Source organism: Cetorhinus maximus, unplaced genomic scaffold (assembly GCF_964194155.1).
Source record: "Cetorhinus maximus unplaced genomic scaffold, sCetMax3.hap1.1 HAP1_SCAFFOLD_1657, whole genome shotgun sequence".
In the NCBI taxonomy this organism is placed as follows: Eukaryota; Metazoa; Chordata; class Chondrichthyes; order Lamniformes; family Cetorhinidae; genus Cetorhinus; species Cetorhinus maximus.
Window position 1 is genome coordinate 41,952 of NW_027597597.1, and position 15,125 is coordinate 57,076.

General features: G+C 55.8%; 1 protein-coding gene across 1 annotated transcript in view; it reads left to right on the top strand.

Annotated features, from left to right (window-relative positions):
• The window catches only part of LOC144676514 (rho GTPase-activating protein 32-like), a gene marked incomplete at its 5' end in the record, with an annotated part of 53,403 nt that extends 41,754 nt beyond the window's left edge, over positions 1–11,649 (top strand). Inside the window, 4 exons of the mRNA XM_078536913.1 lie at positions 2,754–3,275; positions 6,516–6,871; positions 10,447–10,486; positions 10,730–11,649. Coding sequence (XP_078393039.1) covers positions 2,754–3,275; positions 6,516–6,871; positions 10,447–10,486; positions 10,730–11,649 — 1,838 coding nt within the window. The remainder of the gene's footprint in view (positions 1–2,753; positions 3,276–6,515; positions 6,872–10,446; positions 10,487–10,729) is intronic.
• Positions 11,650–15,125: the final 3,476 nt, after the last annotated feature.

Here is a 15,125-nt window from a genome sequence, read left to right on the forward strand (position 1 = left end):
TTTTCCAAAATTCCCTAGATCCGGGGAAGGTTCCATTAGATTGGAAAATAGCAAATATAACTCCTCTCTTCAAAAAGGGAGGGAGACAGAAAGCAGGAAACTGCAGGCCAGTTAGCTTAACGTCTGTCACAGGGAAAAGGTCAGAAGCTATTATTAAAGATGTTGTAGCAGAGCACTTAGAAAAATCCAAGGCAATCGGGCAGAGTCAACATGGTTTTGTGAAAGGGAAATTGTGTTTAACCAATTTATTGGAGTTATTTGAAGGAGTCACATGTGCTGTGGATAAAGGGGAACTGGTAGATGTGCTGTACTTAGGTTTCCAGAAGGCATTTGATAAGGTGCCACATCAAAGGTTATTGTGGAAAATAAAAGCTCATTGTGTAGGGGGTAACATACTGGCCTGGATAGAAGATTGGCTCACTAACAGGAAGCAGGGAGTTGGCGTGAATGGGTCTTTTTCTGGATTTGCAGGATGTAATGAGTGGTGTGCCACAGGGATCAGTGCTGGACCTCAACTTTTTACAATTTATATAAATGACTTGGATGAAGGGACCGAAGGAGTGGTGGCTAAATTTGCTGATGACTCAAAGATAGGTAGGAAAGTAAATTGTGAAGAGGACGTAAGGAGGTTACAAGGTGACAGATAGTTTCAGTGATTGGGCAAGGATCTGGTAAATGGATTGTAATGTGGGCAAATGGTGAAATTGTTCATTTTGGCAGGAAGAATAAAAAATAAGCTAATTAAATGGTGAGAGATTGCAGAGCTCTGAGATACAGAGGGATCTGGGTGTCCTAGGGCATGAATCACAAAAGGTTAGTGTGCAGGTACAGCAGGAAATTAGAAAAGCGGATAGAATGTTATCATTTACTGTGAGGGGAATTGAATACAAAAGTAGGGAGGTTATGCTTCAGTTGTACAGGGCACTGGTGAGACCACATCTGGAGTATTGTGTACAGTATTCGTCACCTTATTTATGGAAGGATGTAAGTGCGTTGGAAGCCGTTCAGAGAAGGTTTACCAGACTAATTCCTGGAATGGGCGGGTTGTCTTATGAGGAGGTTGGACAGGTTAGGTTTGTATCCGCTGAAGTTTAGAAGAGTGAGAGGCAACTTGATTGAAACCTTTAAGATCCTGAGGGGCCTTGACAGGGTGGGTGTGGAGAGGGTGTTTCCTCTTGTGGGAGAATCTAGAACCAGGGGGTCACTGTTTAAGAATAAGGGGTAACTCATTTAAGACAGAGACGAGGAGAAATGTTTTCTCTTAGAGGGTAGTGAGTGTTTGGAACTCTCTTCCTCAAAAGCCATGTGGAAGCAGAGCCTTTGATGGTTTTTAAAGCCGAGCCAGATAGATTCTTGATTAACAAGGGGGTGAAAGGTCATTGGGGGTGGGCGGGAATGTGGGGGTGAGGTTTACAATCCGATCAATCCATGATCTTATTGAATGGTGGAACAGGCTCGAGGGGCCGAGTGGCCTCCTCCTGCTCCTCATTCCGATGTTCGTATGAGTCAATTGCCATTTTCAATTCCTGGCTGATGCTGATTTATCTGGTGTCTCTGGCCGTGGTTATGGAGGGACACGTTGCTGCTGATTTATCTGGTGTCTCTGGCCGTGGTTATGGAGGGACACGTTGCTGCTGATTTATCTGGTGTCTCTGGCTGCGGCTATGGAGGGATTGGCTACGGCAGTGTGAATATTGAGTGAGGGCACTTTGACAAGTAGCTGTCATTCCACTCAATGCGATTGCAGCCCCTTCCCTGCATTCACACAGAAAGAACAGCCTCTGGGAAAAAATACACGCTCACCCTCTGCCTCTCAAGTAAACAGAGCTGGTAGCAAGTGCCTGCACTGTGGAGGGTCAGTGCTGAGGGAGTGCTGCACTGTCGGAGGGTCATTACTGAGGGAGGGCTGCACTGTCGGAGGGTCAGTACTGAGGGAGTGCTGCACTGTTGGCGGGTCAGTACTGAGGGAGGGCTGCACTGTCGGCGGGTCAGTACTGAGGGAGTGCTGCACTGTCGGAGGGTCAGTACTGAGGGAGTGCTGCACTGACGGAGGGTCAGTGCTGAGGGAGTGCCGCACTGTCGGAGGGTCAGTGCTGAGGGAGTGCCGCACTGTCGGAGGGTCAGTACTGAGGGAGTGCTGCACTGTCGGAGGGTCAGTACTGAGGGAGTGCTGCACTGTCGGAGGGTCAGTACTGAGGGAGTGCCGCACTGTCGGAGGGTCAGTACTGAGGGAGTGCCGCACTGTCGGAGGGTCAGTACTGAGGGAGTGCTGCACTGTCGGAGGGTCAGTACTGAGGGAGTGCTGCACTGTCGGAGGGTCAGTACTGAGGGAGCGCTGCACTGTCGGAGGGTCAGTACTGAGGGGCTGCACTGTGGGAGGGCCAGTAGTTGGGGAGACATTAAACCGAGGCTCCGTCTGCCCTCTCGGGCGGGTGTGAAATATCCCACGGCCACTATTTGGAAGAAGAGCGGGGCTGGGGGTGGGAGTTCTCCCTGGTGTCCCTGGGGCCAATATTTATCCCTCAACCAACGTCACTAAAAAGAAACAATCTGGGTCAATATCACATTGCTGCTTGTGGGATCTTGCTGTGCATAAATTGGCTGCTGCGTTTCCTACATGTCAACAGTGACCTCGCTTCCAAAAAAGAAGTCCTTCGTTGGCTGTGAAACGCTCTGGGGCGCCCTGAGGAGGTGACAGGCGCTAGAGAGATGCAGGTGGCCTATACCTTTCTGTTCTTTTTCTTGTCTCTCAGGTCTCCCGAGAGTGCGCAGCCTCCGTCGCCATCGATCGAGCAGCGACGCCGTCTCCGTTTCGCTGTTGGGGGAACCGCAGGAGGTCTCCAGCTTCCCGGCGGGCCCGAGTTCCACCAGCAGCGAGGACCCGGAGGCCATCTACATGGTCCCGGACTTCCGCACGCAGCCTCAGGAGAGGCCGGAGCCCGAGGAGCTGCAGGCCGAACGCTGGGCGGTCCCGCGGCCCTGCAGCCCCGCCCCCGGTCAGCCGCCCTCCCTGGACATCTCCGGCCCCGTCGCCATCAGCGTGCCCGCCACCGTCCTGGAGCTGGTGGGCAGCCGGGCGGGAGAGGCCCAGCCTCCTGCCTTGCCCGCGGGGGACCCTGCGACCCAGACCATCTCCCTCCTCCTGCGGTCCCTGGAACTGGAACGTGCCAGCAGCAGGAGAGCGGCCAGGCAGAGCAAGCGGGCAGCCGGCGGCCTGGAGGTCACGGGCCGAGTGGTCAGCCTGGGGCCGGAGGACTCGCTGAAGAGGCAGGAAGGTGGGTGCTGGGATCTGGGGCTCCAGCTGAAGCAGACACTGGAGCTCTGTCACTTTCCACCTCCTTTGGGACTGGGACACAGTGGGATCTTCACAGGAGAGTTTCCAAGGCACATGGAGTTTTAAAAATACATTATTAGGGTTATGGGAGTCGCTGGCCGGACCCAGCATTTATTGCCCATCCCTAATTGCCCCTTGAGAAGGTGGGGGTGAGCTGCCTTCTTGAGCCGCTGCAGTCCCTGTGGTGTAGGTACACCCACAGTGCTGTTAGGGAGGGAGTTCCAGGATTTTGACCCAGCAACAGTGAAGGAACGGCCGATATATTCCCAAGTCGGGATGGTGAGTGACTTGGAGGGGAACTTCCAGGTGATGGTGTCCCCATGTGTCTGCTGCCCTTGTCCTTCTAGATGGTAGAACCATAGAACACTACAGCACAGAAAACAGGCCATTCGGCCCTTCTAGTCTGTGCCGAAATATTATTCCGCTAGTCCCATTGACCTGCACCTAGTCCATAACCCTCCAGACCTCTCTCATCCATGTATCTATCTAATTTATTTTTAAAACTTAAGAGTGAGCCCACATTTACCACGTCAGATGGTAGCTTGTTCCACACTCTCGCCACTCTCTGAGTGAAGAAGTTCCCCCTAAACCTTTCCCCTTTCACCCTAAAGCCATGTCCTCTCGTGTTCTAATCTAAGTGGAAAGAGCCTACTCGCATTTACTCTATCTATACCCCTCATAATTTTGTAAACTTCTATCAAATCTCCCCTCATTCTTCTACTCTCCAAGGAATAAAGTCCTAACCTGTTTAATCTTTCCCTGTAACTCAACTCCTTAAGACCCGGCAACATCCTAGTAAATCTTCTCTGCACTCTCTCAATCTTACTGATATCCTTCCTGTAGTTAGGCGACCAGAACTGCACACAATGCTCCAAAGTTGGCCTCACCAATGTCTTATACAACCTCACCATAACATCCCAACTCCTATACTCAATACTTTGATTTATGAAGGCCAGTATGCCAAAAGCTTTCTTTACAACCTTGTCTACTTGTGACGCCACTTTCAGGGAATTACGTATCTGAACTCCCAGATCCCTTTGTTCCTCCGCACTCCTCAGTGCCCTACCATTTACTGTGTATGTCCTACCTCGGTTTGTCCTTCCAAAATGCAACACCTCACACTTTTCTGCATTAAATTCCATCTGCCATTTTCTGGCCCATTTTTCCAGTTGGTCCAGATCTCTCTGCAAGCTTTGAAAGCCTTCCTCGCTGTCCACAACGCCTCCAATCTTAGTGTCATCGGCAAACTTGCTGATCCAATTTACCACATTATCATCCAGATCATTGATATAGACAACAAACAACAATGGTCCCAGCACAGATCCCTGAGGCACACCACTAGTCACAGACCTCCAGTCTGAGAAGCAAACGTCCACTACCACTCTCTGTCTTCTCCCACACAGCCAATTTTGAATCCAGTTTACAACCTCTCCATGGATACCAAGTGTCTGAACCTTCTGTACTGACCTCCCATGTGGGACCTTGTCAAAGGCCTTACTAAAGTCCATGTAGACAACATCCACAGCCTTTCCTTCATCTACTTTCTTGGTAACTTCCTCAAAAAACTCTACAAGGTTTGTTAAACATGACCTACCACGCACAAAGCTATGCTGACTATCCTTAATGTCCAAATAATTGTATATCCGATCTCTCAGAACACCTTCCAATAATTTACCTACTACTGAAGTCAGGCTCACTGGCCTGTAATTACCTGGTTTACTTTTGGAGCCTTTTTTAAACAACGGAACAACATGAGCTACCCTCCAATCCTCCGGCACCTCACCCGTGGCTAAGGACATTTTAAATATTTCTGCCAGGACCCCTGCAATTTCTACACTAGTCTCCCTCAAGGTCCAAGGGAATATCATGTCAGGCCCGGGGGATTTATCTACCTTTATTCGCTGTAAGGCAGCAAGCACCTCCTCCTCTTTAATCTCTATATGTTCCATGACACTACTGCTTGTTTCCCTTCCTTCCTTATACACTATGCCAGTTTCCTGAGTAAATACTGATGCAAAAAAACTGTTTAAGATCTCCCCCATCTCGTGAGGCTCCACACATAGACGACCTCTCTGATCTTCAAGGGGACCAATTGTGCCCCTTACTATCCTTTTACTCTTAATATACTTGTAGAAACCCTTCGGGTTTACCTTCACATTATCTGCCAAAGCAACCTCATGTCTTCTTTTTGCCTTCCTGATTTCCTTCTTTAGTGTTTTCTTACATTTTCTATACTCTACAAGTACCTCATTTGCTCCTTGTTGCCTATACCTGCTATACACCTCTCTCTTCTTCTTAACCAGATGGTAGTAGTCATGGGTTTGGAAGATGCTGTCTAAGGAGCCTTGGCGAGTGTTGTGGGAGCTGCACTCATCCAGGCAAGTGCGGAGTATTCCATCGCACTCCTGACTTGTGCCTTGTAGATGGTGGACAGGCTTTGGGGAGTCAGGAGATCAGTGAGAGTCGGTGTGTGTGGGACCCGTACCCCAGTGAGAGTCAGTGTGTGTGGGACCCGTACCCCAGTGAGTCAGTGCGTGTGTGACCCATGCCCCAGTGAGAGTCAGTGCGTGTGGGACCCGTACCCCAGTGAGAGTCAGTGTGTGTGGCACCCGTACCCCAGTGAGAGTCAGTGTGTGTGGGACCCGTACCCCAGTGAGAGTCAGTGTGTGTGGGACCCGTACCCCAGTGAGAGTCAGTGTGTGTGAGACCCGTACCCCAGTGAGAGTCAGTGTGTGTGGGATCCGTACCCAAGTGAGAGTCAGTGTGTGTGGGACCCGTACCCCAGTGAGAGTCAGTGCGTGTGGGACCCGTACCCCAGTGAGTCAGTGTGTGTGGGACCCGTGCCCCAGTGAGAGTCAGTGCGTGTGGGACCCGTACCCCAGTGAGAGTCAGTGTGTGTGGCACCCGTACCCCAGTGAGAGTCAGTGTGTGTGGGACCCGTACCCCAGTGAGAGTCAGTGCGTGTGGGACCCGTACCCCAGTGAGAGTCAGTGTGTGTGGGACCCGTACCCCAGTGAAAGTCAGTGTGTGTGGGACCCGTATCCCAGTGAGAGTCAGTGTGTGTGGGACCCGTACCCCAGTGAGAGTCAGTGTGTGTGGGACCCGTACCTCAGTGAGCTGCTCTTGAGAGGTAAGGTCTGAAACCTTTGAATAAATTGAATCCGTTGTGATTTGTTCACAGGTCAGTCTCCGGTCTATTATCAGACAATGGGCCCACTTTGTGTCTCAGCTGCACATCAACTCCCTCCTTCCGCAGCTCCCAAAAATGCAGCGAGGTTGATGGCTCTGACACTGATGGAACAAGCTCACCAGGTCTCTCGACAATCTGCCCAGCAGTGGCAGGAGTGCCGACATTTCTCAGCCCCCGATGAAGCCACGGGAGTGCCCTGCACTGACCACCAGCTACCTGACCAGGAGCAGCACACCAGCCCACTCTATTCAACAGTGGATCCCCTGAAAAAATTATCCCCCCGAGACCAATCCCCACTGCGCAGCAAAATCAGGCCTGGGCATCCGAGTGACAAGATTCTTGCTCAGGTAACACTATCCTGCACCCAGCTACTACATGTGTGATCCCTGCATACAGACTGTACAGCACTCCCTCAGTACCGACCCTCCGACAGTGCGGCACTCCCTCAGTACCGACCCTCCGACAGTGCGGCACTCCCTCAGCACTGACCCTCCGACAGTGCGGCACTCCCTCAGCACTGACCCTCCGACAGTGCGGCACTCCCTCAGCACTGACCCTCCGACAGTGCAGCGCTCCCTCAGCACTGACCCTCCGACAGTGCAGCGCTCCCTCAGCACTGACCCTCCGACAGTGCGGCACTCCCTCAGTACTGACCCTCCGACCGTGCAGCGCTCCCTCAGCACTGAACTTTCAATAGTGCAGCCCTCCCTCAGCACTGACCCTCCGACAGTGCGGCGCTCCCTCAGTACTGACCCTCCGACAGTGCGGCACTCCCTCAGTACTGACCCTCCGACAGTGCGGCACTCCCTCAGTACTGACCCTCCGACAGTGCGGCACTCCCTCAGTACTGACCCTCCGACAGTGCGGCACTCCCTTAGTACTGACCCTCCGACAGCGCGGCACTCCCTCAGTACTGACCCTCCGACAGTGCAGCACTCCCTCAGTACTGACCCTCCGACAGTGCAGCACTCCCTCAGTACTGACCCTCAGACCGTGCAGCACTCCCTCAGTACTGACCCTCTGACAGTGCAGCACTCCCTCAGTACTGACCCTCCGACAGTGCGGCACTCCCTCAGTACTGACCCTCCGACTGTGCGGCACTCCCTCAGTACTGACCCTCCAACCGTGCAGCACTCCCTCAGTACTGATCCTCTGACAGTGCAGCAGTCCCTCAGTACTGACCCTCCGACAGTGCAGCACTCCCTCAGTACTGACCCTCCGACAGTGCGGCACTCCCTCAGTACTGACCCTCCTACAGTGCGGCGCTCCCTCAGTATTGATGAAAGGATGAAATTTGGGAAAATGTAATGGGTTAAATAGAAAATACAAGATAAGAAAGCAAGGTAGGAATAAGAAATTATAATCGGAGAGTGGCAGGAAGGCAGAGGATACAAGTACTTGAGTGCAGCAGCAGATAAGGCTGAGAGTTACACAAATAGTAAAAAGACAAAACTAAAGGTTCTGTATCTGAATGTTTGCAGCATTCATAACAAAACAGATGAATGGACAGCACAAATGGAAATAAGTATATATGATCTGATAGTTATTACAGAGGCATGCAGGATGACAAAGACTGGGACCTGAATATTCAGGGGTACACGGCATTGAGGAAGGACAGGAAGCTAAGAAAAGGTGCAGCAGCTGCTCTGTGCATTCAGGGTGACGTTGGTACAATAGAGAGAGAGATAACCTTGGTTCTGGAAATCAAGATGTAGAATCAGTTTGAGTAGAGATGAGAAATAGTAAATGTGAGAAGTCACTTGTGGGTGAAAGCAAAATACTTCGGTTGTTGGAAACCTGAAATAAAAACAGAAAATGCTGGAAAGACTCAGCAGGTGCGGCAGCATCTGTGGAGAGAGAAACAGAGTTAACGTTTCGAGTCCGTATGACTTCTTCAGAGCCACTTGTGGGAGTAGTGTATAGGCCCCCTAACAGTAACCACACTGTAGGATGGGGTATATAGGAAGAAATAATGGGACTTTTGTGAGAAAGGCACGGCAATAATCTTAGGTGATTTTAATCTACATAGAGATTGGACAAATCAGATTGGCAAAGGTAGCCTGGATGATGAGTTCATAGAGTGTTTGCGAGACAATTTCTTAGAGCAGCACATTTTAGCACCAGCCAGAGAGCAGGCTATACTTGATCTGGTAATGTGCATGAGACAGAATTAATTAATGACCTCATATCATAATATGATTGATTTTCACATTCAGTTTGAGGGAGAGAGGAGTGGATCTAAAACTAGTGTTAAAAAGTAAAATTAAAAATTAAACTTAAATAAGGGTAATCATGAGGGCATGAAGACAGAGCTGGCTAAAGTGAACTGGGAAATTAGGTTAAGGGATGGGTCAGTAAAGATGCAGTGGCAGAAATTTAAGGAGATATTTCAGAACACTCAGAAAAGGTACATTCCAGTGAGAAAGAAAGACTCTAGGGGAAGGACACACAATATGTGGCTAAGATAGTATCAAATTGAAAGAAATAGCATATAATTCTGCAGGTCAGAAGATTGGACAGGATATAAAGAACAGCAAAGAATGACTAAGTAAATAATAAGGGAGGAGAAGTTAGAGTGTGAGAGAAAGCTAGCTAGAAATATTAAAACAAATGGTAAGAGTTTCCGCAGGTATTTAAAAAGGAAAAGAGTAGGTAAAGTGAGCATTGGTCCTCTAGAGAGTGAGATTGGGGAATTAATAACAGAAAATAAGGAAATGGTGGATGAACTGAACAGATGTTTTGCGTTTGTCTTCACTGTAGAGGATACAAATAACATCCCAGAAATAATTGTGAATCAGGAGGTGGGAGGGAGGGAGGAATTTAAACAATTCCAATCCCCAGGGAAAGGGGACTGAGAAAATTATTGGAACTAAAAGCTGACAAGTCCCCGGGTCCTGATGGATTTCATCCTCGGGTCTGAAAAGGAGTGGCTGCTGAGATCGTGGATGCATTGGTTTTAATTTTCCAAAATTCCCTCGATTCTGGAAAGGTCCCATCAGATTGGAAAATAGGGAATGTGACTCCTCTTTTCAAGAAAGGAAGGAGACAAAAAGCAGGAAAGTACAGACCAGTTAGATTAACATCTGCAGTAGGGAAAATGCTGGAATCTGTTATTAAGGAGTGTATCGTGGGGAACTTAGAAAATCTCAATATTATCAGGCAGAGTCACCATGGTTTTGTGAAAGGGAAATCATGGTTGACTAATTTATTGGTGTTCTTTATGGAAGCAACAAGCGGCATGGATCAAGGGGAACCTGTGGATGTGCTGTACTTAGATTTCCAGAAGACATTTAGCAAGGTGCCACATCAAAGGTCACTACACAAAATAAGAGCTCAAGGTGTAGAGAGTAACCTATTAGCATGGATAAAGGATTGGGTAACTACCAGGACACAGAGTAGGCATAAATGGGTCTTTTTCAGGTTGGCAAGATGTGACGAATGGGGGTGTCACAGGGATCAGTGTTGGGGCCTCAATTATTTATAATTTATATCAATGGCTTAGATGAAGGGACCAAATGTATTGTTGCTGAATCTGCTAATGACACAAAGATGGGCAGGAAATTGAGTTGTGAAGAGGACATGAGGAGTCTGCAAAGGGGCATGGATAGATTTAGTAAGTGGGCAAAAATTTGGCAGATGGAGAATAATGTGGGAAAATGCGAACTTGTCCACTTGGGCAGGAAGAATAGAAAATCAGCAAATGATGTAAATGGACAGAGACTGCAGGACTCAGGTGCAGAGGGATTTGGGCGGTGCGGAGGGATCTGGGCGGTGCGGAGGGATCTGGGCGGTGCGGAGGGATCTGGGCGGTGCGGAGGGATCTGGGCGGTGCGGAGGGATCTGGGCGGTGCGGAGGGATCTGGGTGTCCTGGTTAGTGTGTCGGAACAGCAATTGTGACTTTTCTCTCTCTGTGTTTTTCAGGACTGCAGAGTCTCAGCATCACCGGCCATTGGAGCCGACGGTCAGGGTGATGCCCAGGTGAAGCTGACCCAGTGTCTCCGAGGGCCCGTCACTCACTGCCGGGTGGACCACTCCCCCCACCCCCAACACCCTTCACCCCCCTGGCCCCACCCCCAACACCCTTCACCCCCCTGGCCCCACCCCCAACACCCTTCACCCCCCTGGCCCCACCCCCAACATCCTTCACCCCCCTGGCCCCACCCCCAACACCCTTCACCCCCCTGGCCCCACCCCCACCTTCCAGGCCCCGCCCCCGGGCCCTGCCTGCTGGGCGGGGCCGACACTGAGCTTTACGCTGAGATTGTCCAGGAGGTGGGACCGGGCCCGGCCGCCCCGCTGCGCCCCGGTCAGGGCCCGGCCTGGCTGCAGACGGGGCCCCCTCCCCCCGTGCTCCTCTACTGGGACCCCCCGGAGAAAGCTTCGCTGCTGCGATCGGGCAGCGGGCCCCCGGCCTCATGTCACCTGTCCCACGGCCCCGCCCCCTGCATCGCCCACGTACCCGTCTCCTGTCACCTGGACCACGGCCCTGGCCCCGCCCCCGGATCCACCCACGGCCCCGCCCATTACCCAGGTCCCTCCCACGGTACCGGCCCCGCCCCCCTCTGGCCCTGCCGCCCCGCCCCCCTCTCCCCCCTGGCGGCCGAGCCCACCTACGTCAACCTGCCCCTCCTCCAGCCGCCCCGGGCCGAGGCCCCCGCCCCTGGCCACGCCCCCGCCCCTGGCCACGCCCCCGCCCCTGGCCACGCCCCCATCCCGGAGCCGCCGGCCCGGTGCCCGCCCAGCAGCCGGTACAGGAGCCCGCCGGCTCCGGCCTGTACCCTCCGGACCAGCGGTCAGTGTTACCGGACACCCTCCGGACCCGGGACAGTCCGGCCCGGACCCCCGGCCCCGCTCCACCGGGACCGGGAGGTGATGGTCACTTACCCGGCCGGGCCGGACAGGCGGGCGCCGGGCTCGGTGAGGGGTCCCCGAGCCCCCGGTCCGGCTCCGGCCCCGGGCCGACACGGCACCGTCCTGGTCCCCGGTCGCTATGGGAACCTGCCTCCCGGGGCCGGGGCCGGGGCCGGGGCCCTCCCGCTCCCCCTCTACCAGCTCTGCCGGGCCCGGACTCACCGCCAACCCGGGGCTGACCGACCCGACAGGGCCGAGCGGAGCTTCTGCTGACCCGGCCCGGGGGGGGGGCGGTCAGGAGAGAGTGAGACCCCGCCCCCCTCACCCCGAGACCCCGCCCCCCTCACCCCGAGACCCCGCCCCCCTCACCCCGAGACCCCGCCCCCCTCACCCCGAGACCCCGCCCCCCTCACCCCGAGACCCCGCCCCCCTCACCCCGAGACCCCTCACCCCGAGACCCCGCCCCCCTCACCCCGAGACCCCGCCCCCCTCACCCCGAGACCCCGCCCCCCTCACCCCGAGACCCCGCCCCCCTCACCCCGAGACCCCGCCCCCCTCACCCCGAGACCCCGCCCCCCTCACCCCGAGACCCCTCACCCCGAGACCCCGCCCCCCTCACCCCGAGACCCCGCCCCCCTCACCCCGAGACCCCGCCCCCCTCACACCGAGACCCCTCACCCCGAGACCCCGCCCCCCTCACCCCGAGACCCCGCCCCCTCACCCCGAGACCCCGCCCCCCTCACCCCGAGACCCCGCCCCCTCACCCCGAGACCCCGCCCCCCTCACCCCGAGACCCCGCCCCCCTCACCCCGAGACCCCTCACCCCGAGACCCCGCCCCCCTCACCCGAGACCCCGCCCCCTCACCCCGAGACCCCGCCCCCTCACCCCGAGACCCCGCCCCCTCACCCCGAGACCCCGCCCCCTCACCCCGAGACACCTCACCCCGAGACCCCGCCCCCCTCACCCCGAGACCCCTCACCCCGAGACCCCGCCCCCCTCACCCCGAGACCCCTCACCCCGAGACCCCGCCCCCTCACCCCGAGACCCCGCCCCCCTCACCCCGAGACCCCTCACCCCGAGACCCCGCCCCCCTCACCCCGAGACCCCTCACCCCGAGACCCCGCCCCCCTCACCCCGAGACCCCGCCCCCCTCACCCCGAGACCTCTCACCTCGAGACCCCGCCCCCCTCACCCCGAGACCCCTCACCCCGAGACCTCTCACCTCGAGACCCCGCCCCCCTCACCCCGAGACCCCGCCCCCCTCACCCCGAGACCCCGCCCCCCTCACCCAGAGACCCTCACCCCGAGACCCCGCCCCCCCTCACCCGGAGACCCTCACCCCGAGACCCCGCCCCCCTCACCCCGAGACCCCGCCCCCCTCACCCGGAGACCCTCACCCCGAGACCCCGCCCCCCTCACCCCGAGACCCCTCACCCCGAGACCCCGCCCCCCTCACCCCGAGACCCCGCCCCCCTCACCCCGAGACCCCGCCCCCCTCACCCCGAGACCCCTCACCCGTGACCCCGCCCCCCTCACCCCGAGACCCCGCCCCCCCTCACTCGGAGACCCCCCTCCCCCTGAGACGCCCCAAGAACCCCCTCACCCCGAGACCCCGCCCCCTCACCCTGAGACCTCACCCCGAGACCCCGCCCCCCTCACCCCGAGACCCCTCACCCCGAGACCCCGCCCCCCTCACTCGGAGACCCCCCTCCCCCTGAGACGCCCCAAGAACCCCCTCACCCCGAGACCCCGCCCCCTCACCCTGAGACCTCACCCCGAGACCCCGCCCCCTCACCCTGAGACCTCACCCCGAGACCCCGCCCTCCCTCACCCGGAGACCCCCCTCCCCCTCCCCCTGAGACGCCCCAAGACCCCCCTCACCCAGAGACCCCCCCCTCACCCGGAGACCCCCCCCCTCACCCGGAGACCCCTCCCCTGGAGACCCCTCCCCTCACCCCGAGACCCCCCCCTCATCCGGAGACTCAGCCCGAGACCCCCCCTCCCTCACCCGGAGACCCCCCCTCCCTCACCCGGAGACCCCCCTCCCTCACCCGGAGACCCCCCCTCCCTCACCCCGAGACCCCCTCTCCCTCCCCCTGTGCCCAGTTTGTCTTGGGCCTCGGGGGGTGGGTAGTTTGGGCTGGTGGAGAGGGTGCGGCAGAGGCACAGCAAGACTTGGATCATCATCATTGGTCTCAGCACCCATTTCCCCCCACCCCCACCGCGACTCTCCCCCCCCCACACCCCGAACCTCACCATCCTGCCCCCAACCGCCCCCCCTCCCATCCATGCCAACCCAACACCCGGCCTCCTGCCCCCACCATCCGCTTCCCCACAAACCCCCCTCCGAGTCCGTGTCCGAAGAGCCTCAGCTGGGTGCAACTGGACTCCGACCCTCTGGGACCCCCTCCCTGGCCCCTGCGGGGGGGGGAAGAGGCTGTGGTTGGAACAGCCGCTGGACTCATCGCCACAGCAGCCTCCAGGTCCTGGGGCGGACAGCGGGAGGACTGCAGCGAAACACCGATCGGGCACCGTGCCCTCGCCACGACAGACACCCTCACCTGGAGGCGGAGGGGGGTCAGAGGGTGACCTTTGACCTGCCGGGTTGTAAGGTTGAGTCTCCGTGTCTGCCCCAGGACGGGGTAGCCTGACTGTGAGAGTGGGGTCAATGCTGGACACTCTGTAATTGGAGAGGGTATCAATGGCAGCAGCGATACTGAACCCTCGGAGACTGACCGAAGGCCATTTCCACCAGGCTGTGAACTGGAAACACGAACACTCGGCCAATCAAACTCTCATCTTCTCATCGGAGGGACTGTCAGGATTGGGTTAGTGCTCACAGAACATTCCCTCTAATCATCCACTTCCACACTCCGCATTCAACCCTCAGTAGCTGTAGAGGGAGCTTTAATCTGTATCTAACCCCGTGCTGTTCCTGTCCTGGGAGTGTTTGATGGGGACAGTGTAGAGGGAGATTTACTCTGTATCTAACCCCGTGCTGTACCTGTCCTGGGAGTGTTTGATGGGGACGGTGTAGAGGGAGCTTTACTCTGTATCTAACCCCGTGCTGTACCTGTCCTGGGAGTGTTTGATGGGGACGGTGTAGAGGGAGATTTACTCTGTATCTAACCCCGTGCTTTACCTGCCCTGGGAGTGTTTGATGGGGACGGTGTAGAGGGAGATTTACTCTGTATCTAACCTGGGAGTGTTTGATGGGATGTTGGAGATGGTGAATTTATTGCCTGGTTATAGTGAGATTTGATAATCATTGTGAGGTGCTACCCTGAGTGTGATTTCTGTTCTGTCCTGATCCCTACAATGCTGTTTAATATTTAAACAGGAAGTAAAGCTGTATTGGTGCTTCATTACCCTGAGGAGTCGGTGCACTGTTTGAACAGTGCTGTTTGTTACCGAGGCCTGAAAGCTCAACGAATACTTGGTGAGAACTCAGTGCTGAGACTTCAGTGATAGAGAGAGAGTACGAGGGGAGGTTCATGACCAATTTAACCAGTCTTTATGGCCAAGCGTGTCAGTGTCTCTCGCTAGGGCGATTGGACACACTGTCTTGGGAGGACCCAGGACCCACATCCATTACCCAGTCTGAATCAAATTAGCTGATGGGCTGTGGAAAACTGCACCTGGAAATGTCCATGGTTACAGAACATAGGGAGGGGGAGGGGGGAAAGCAGTCACATCCGAAACCTGACCACATCTGTTAACCCCTACTCATTAGCGAGGAGGAAAGGGC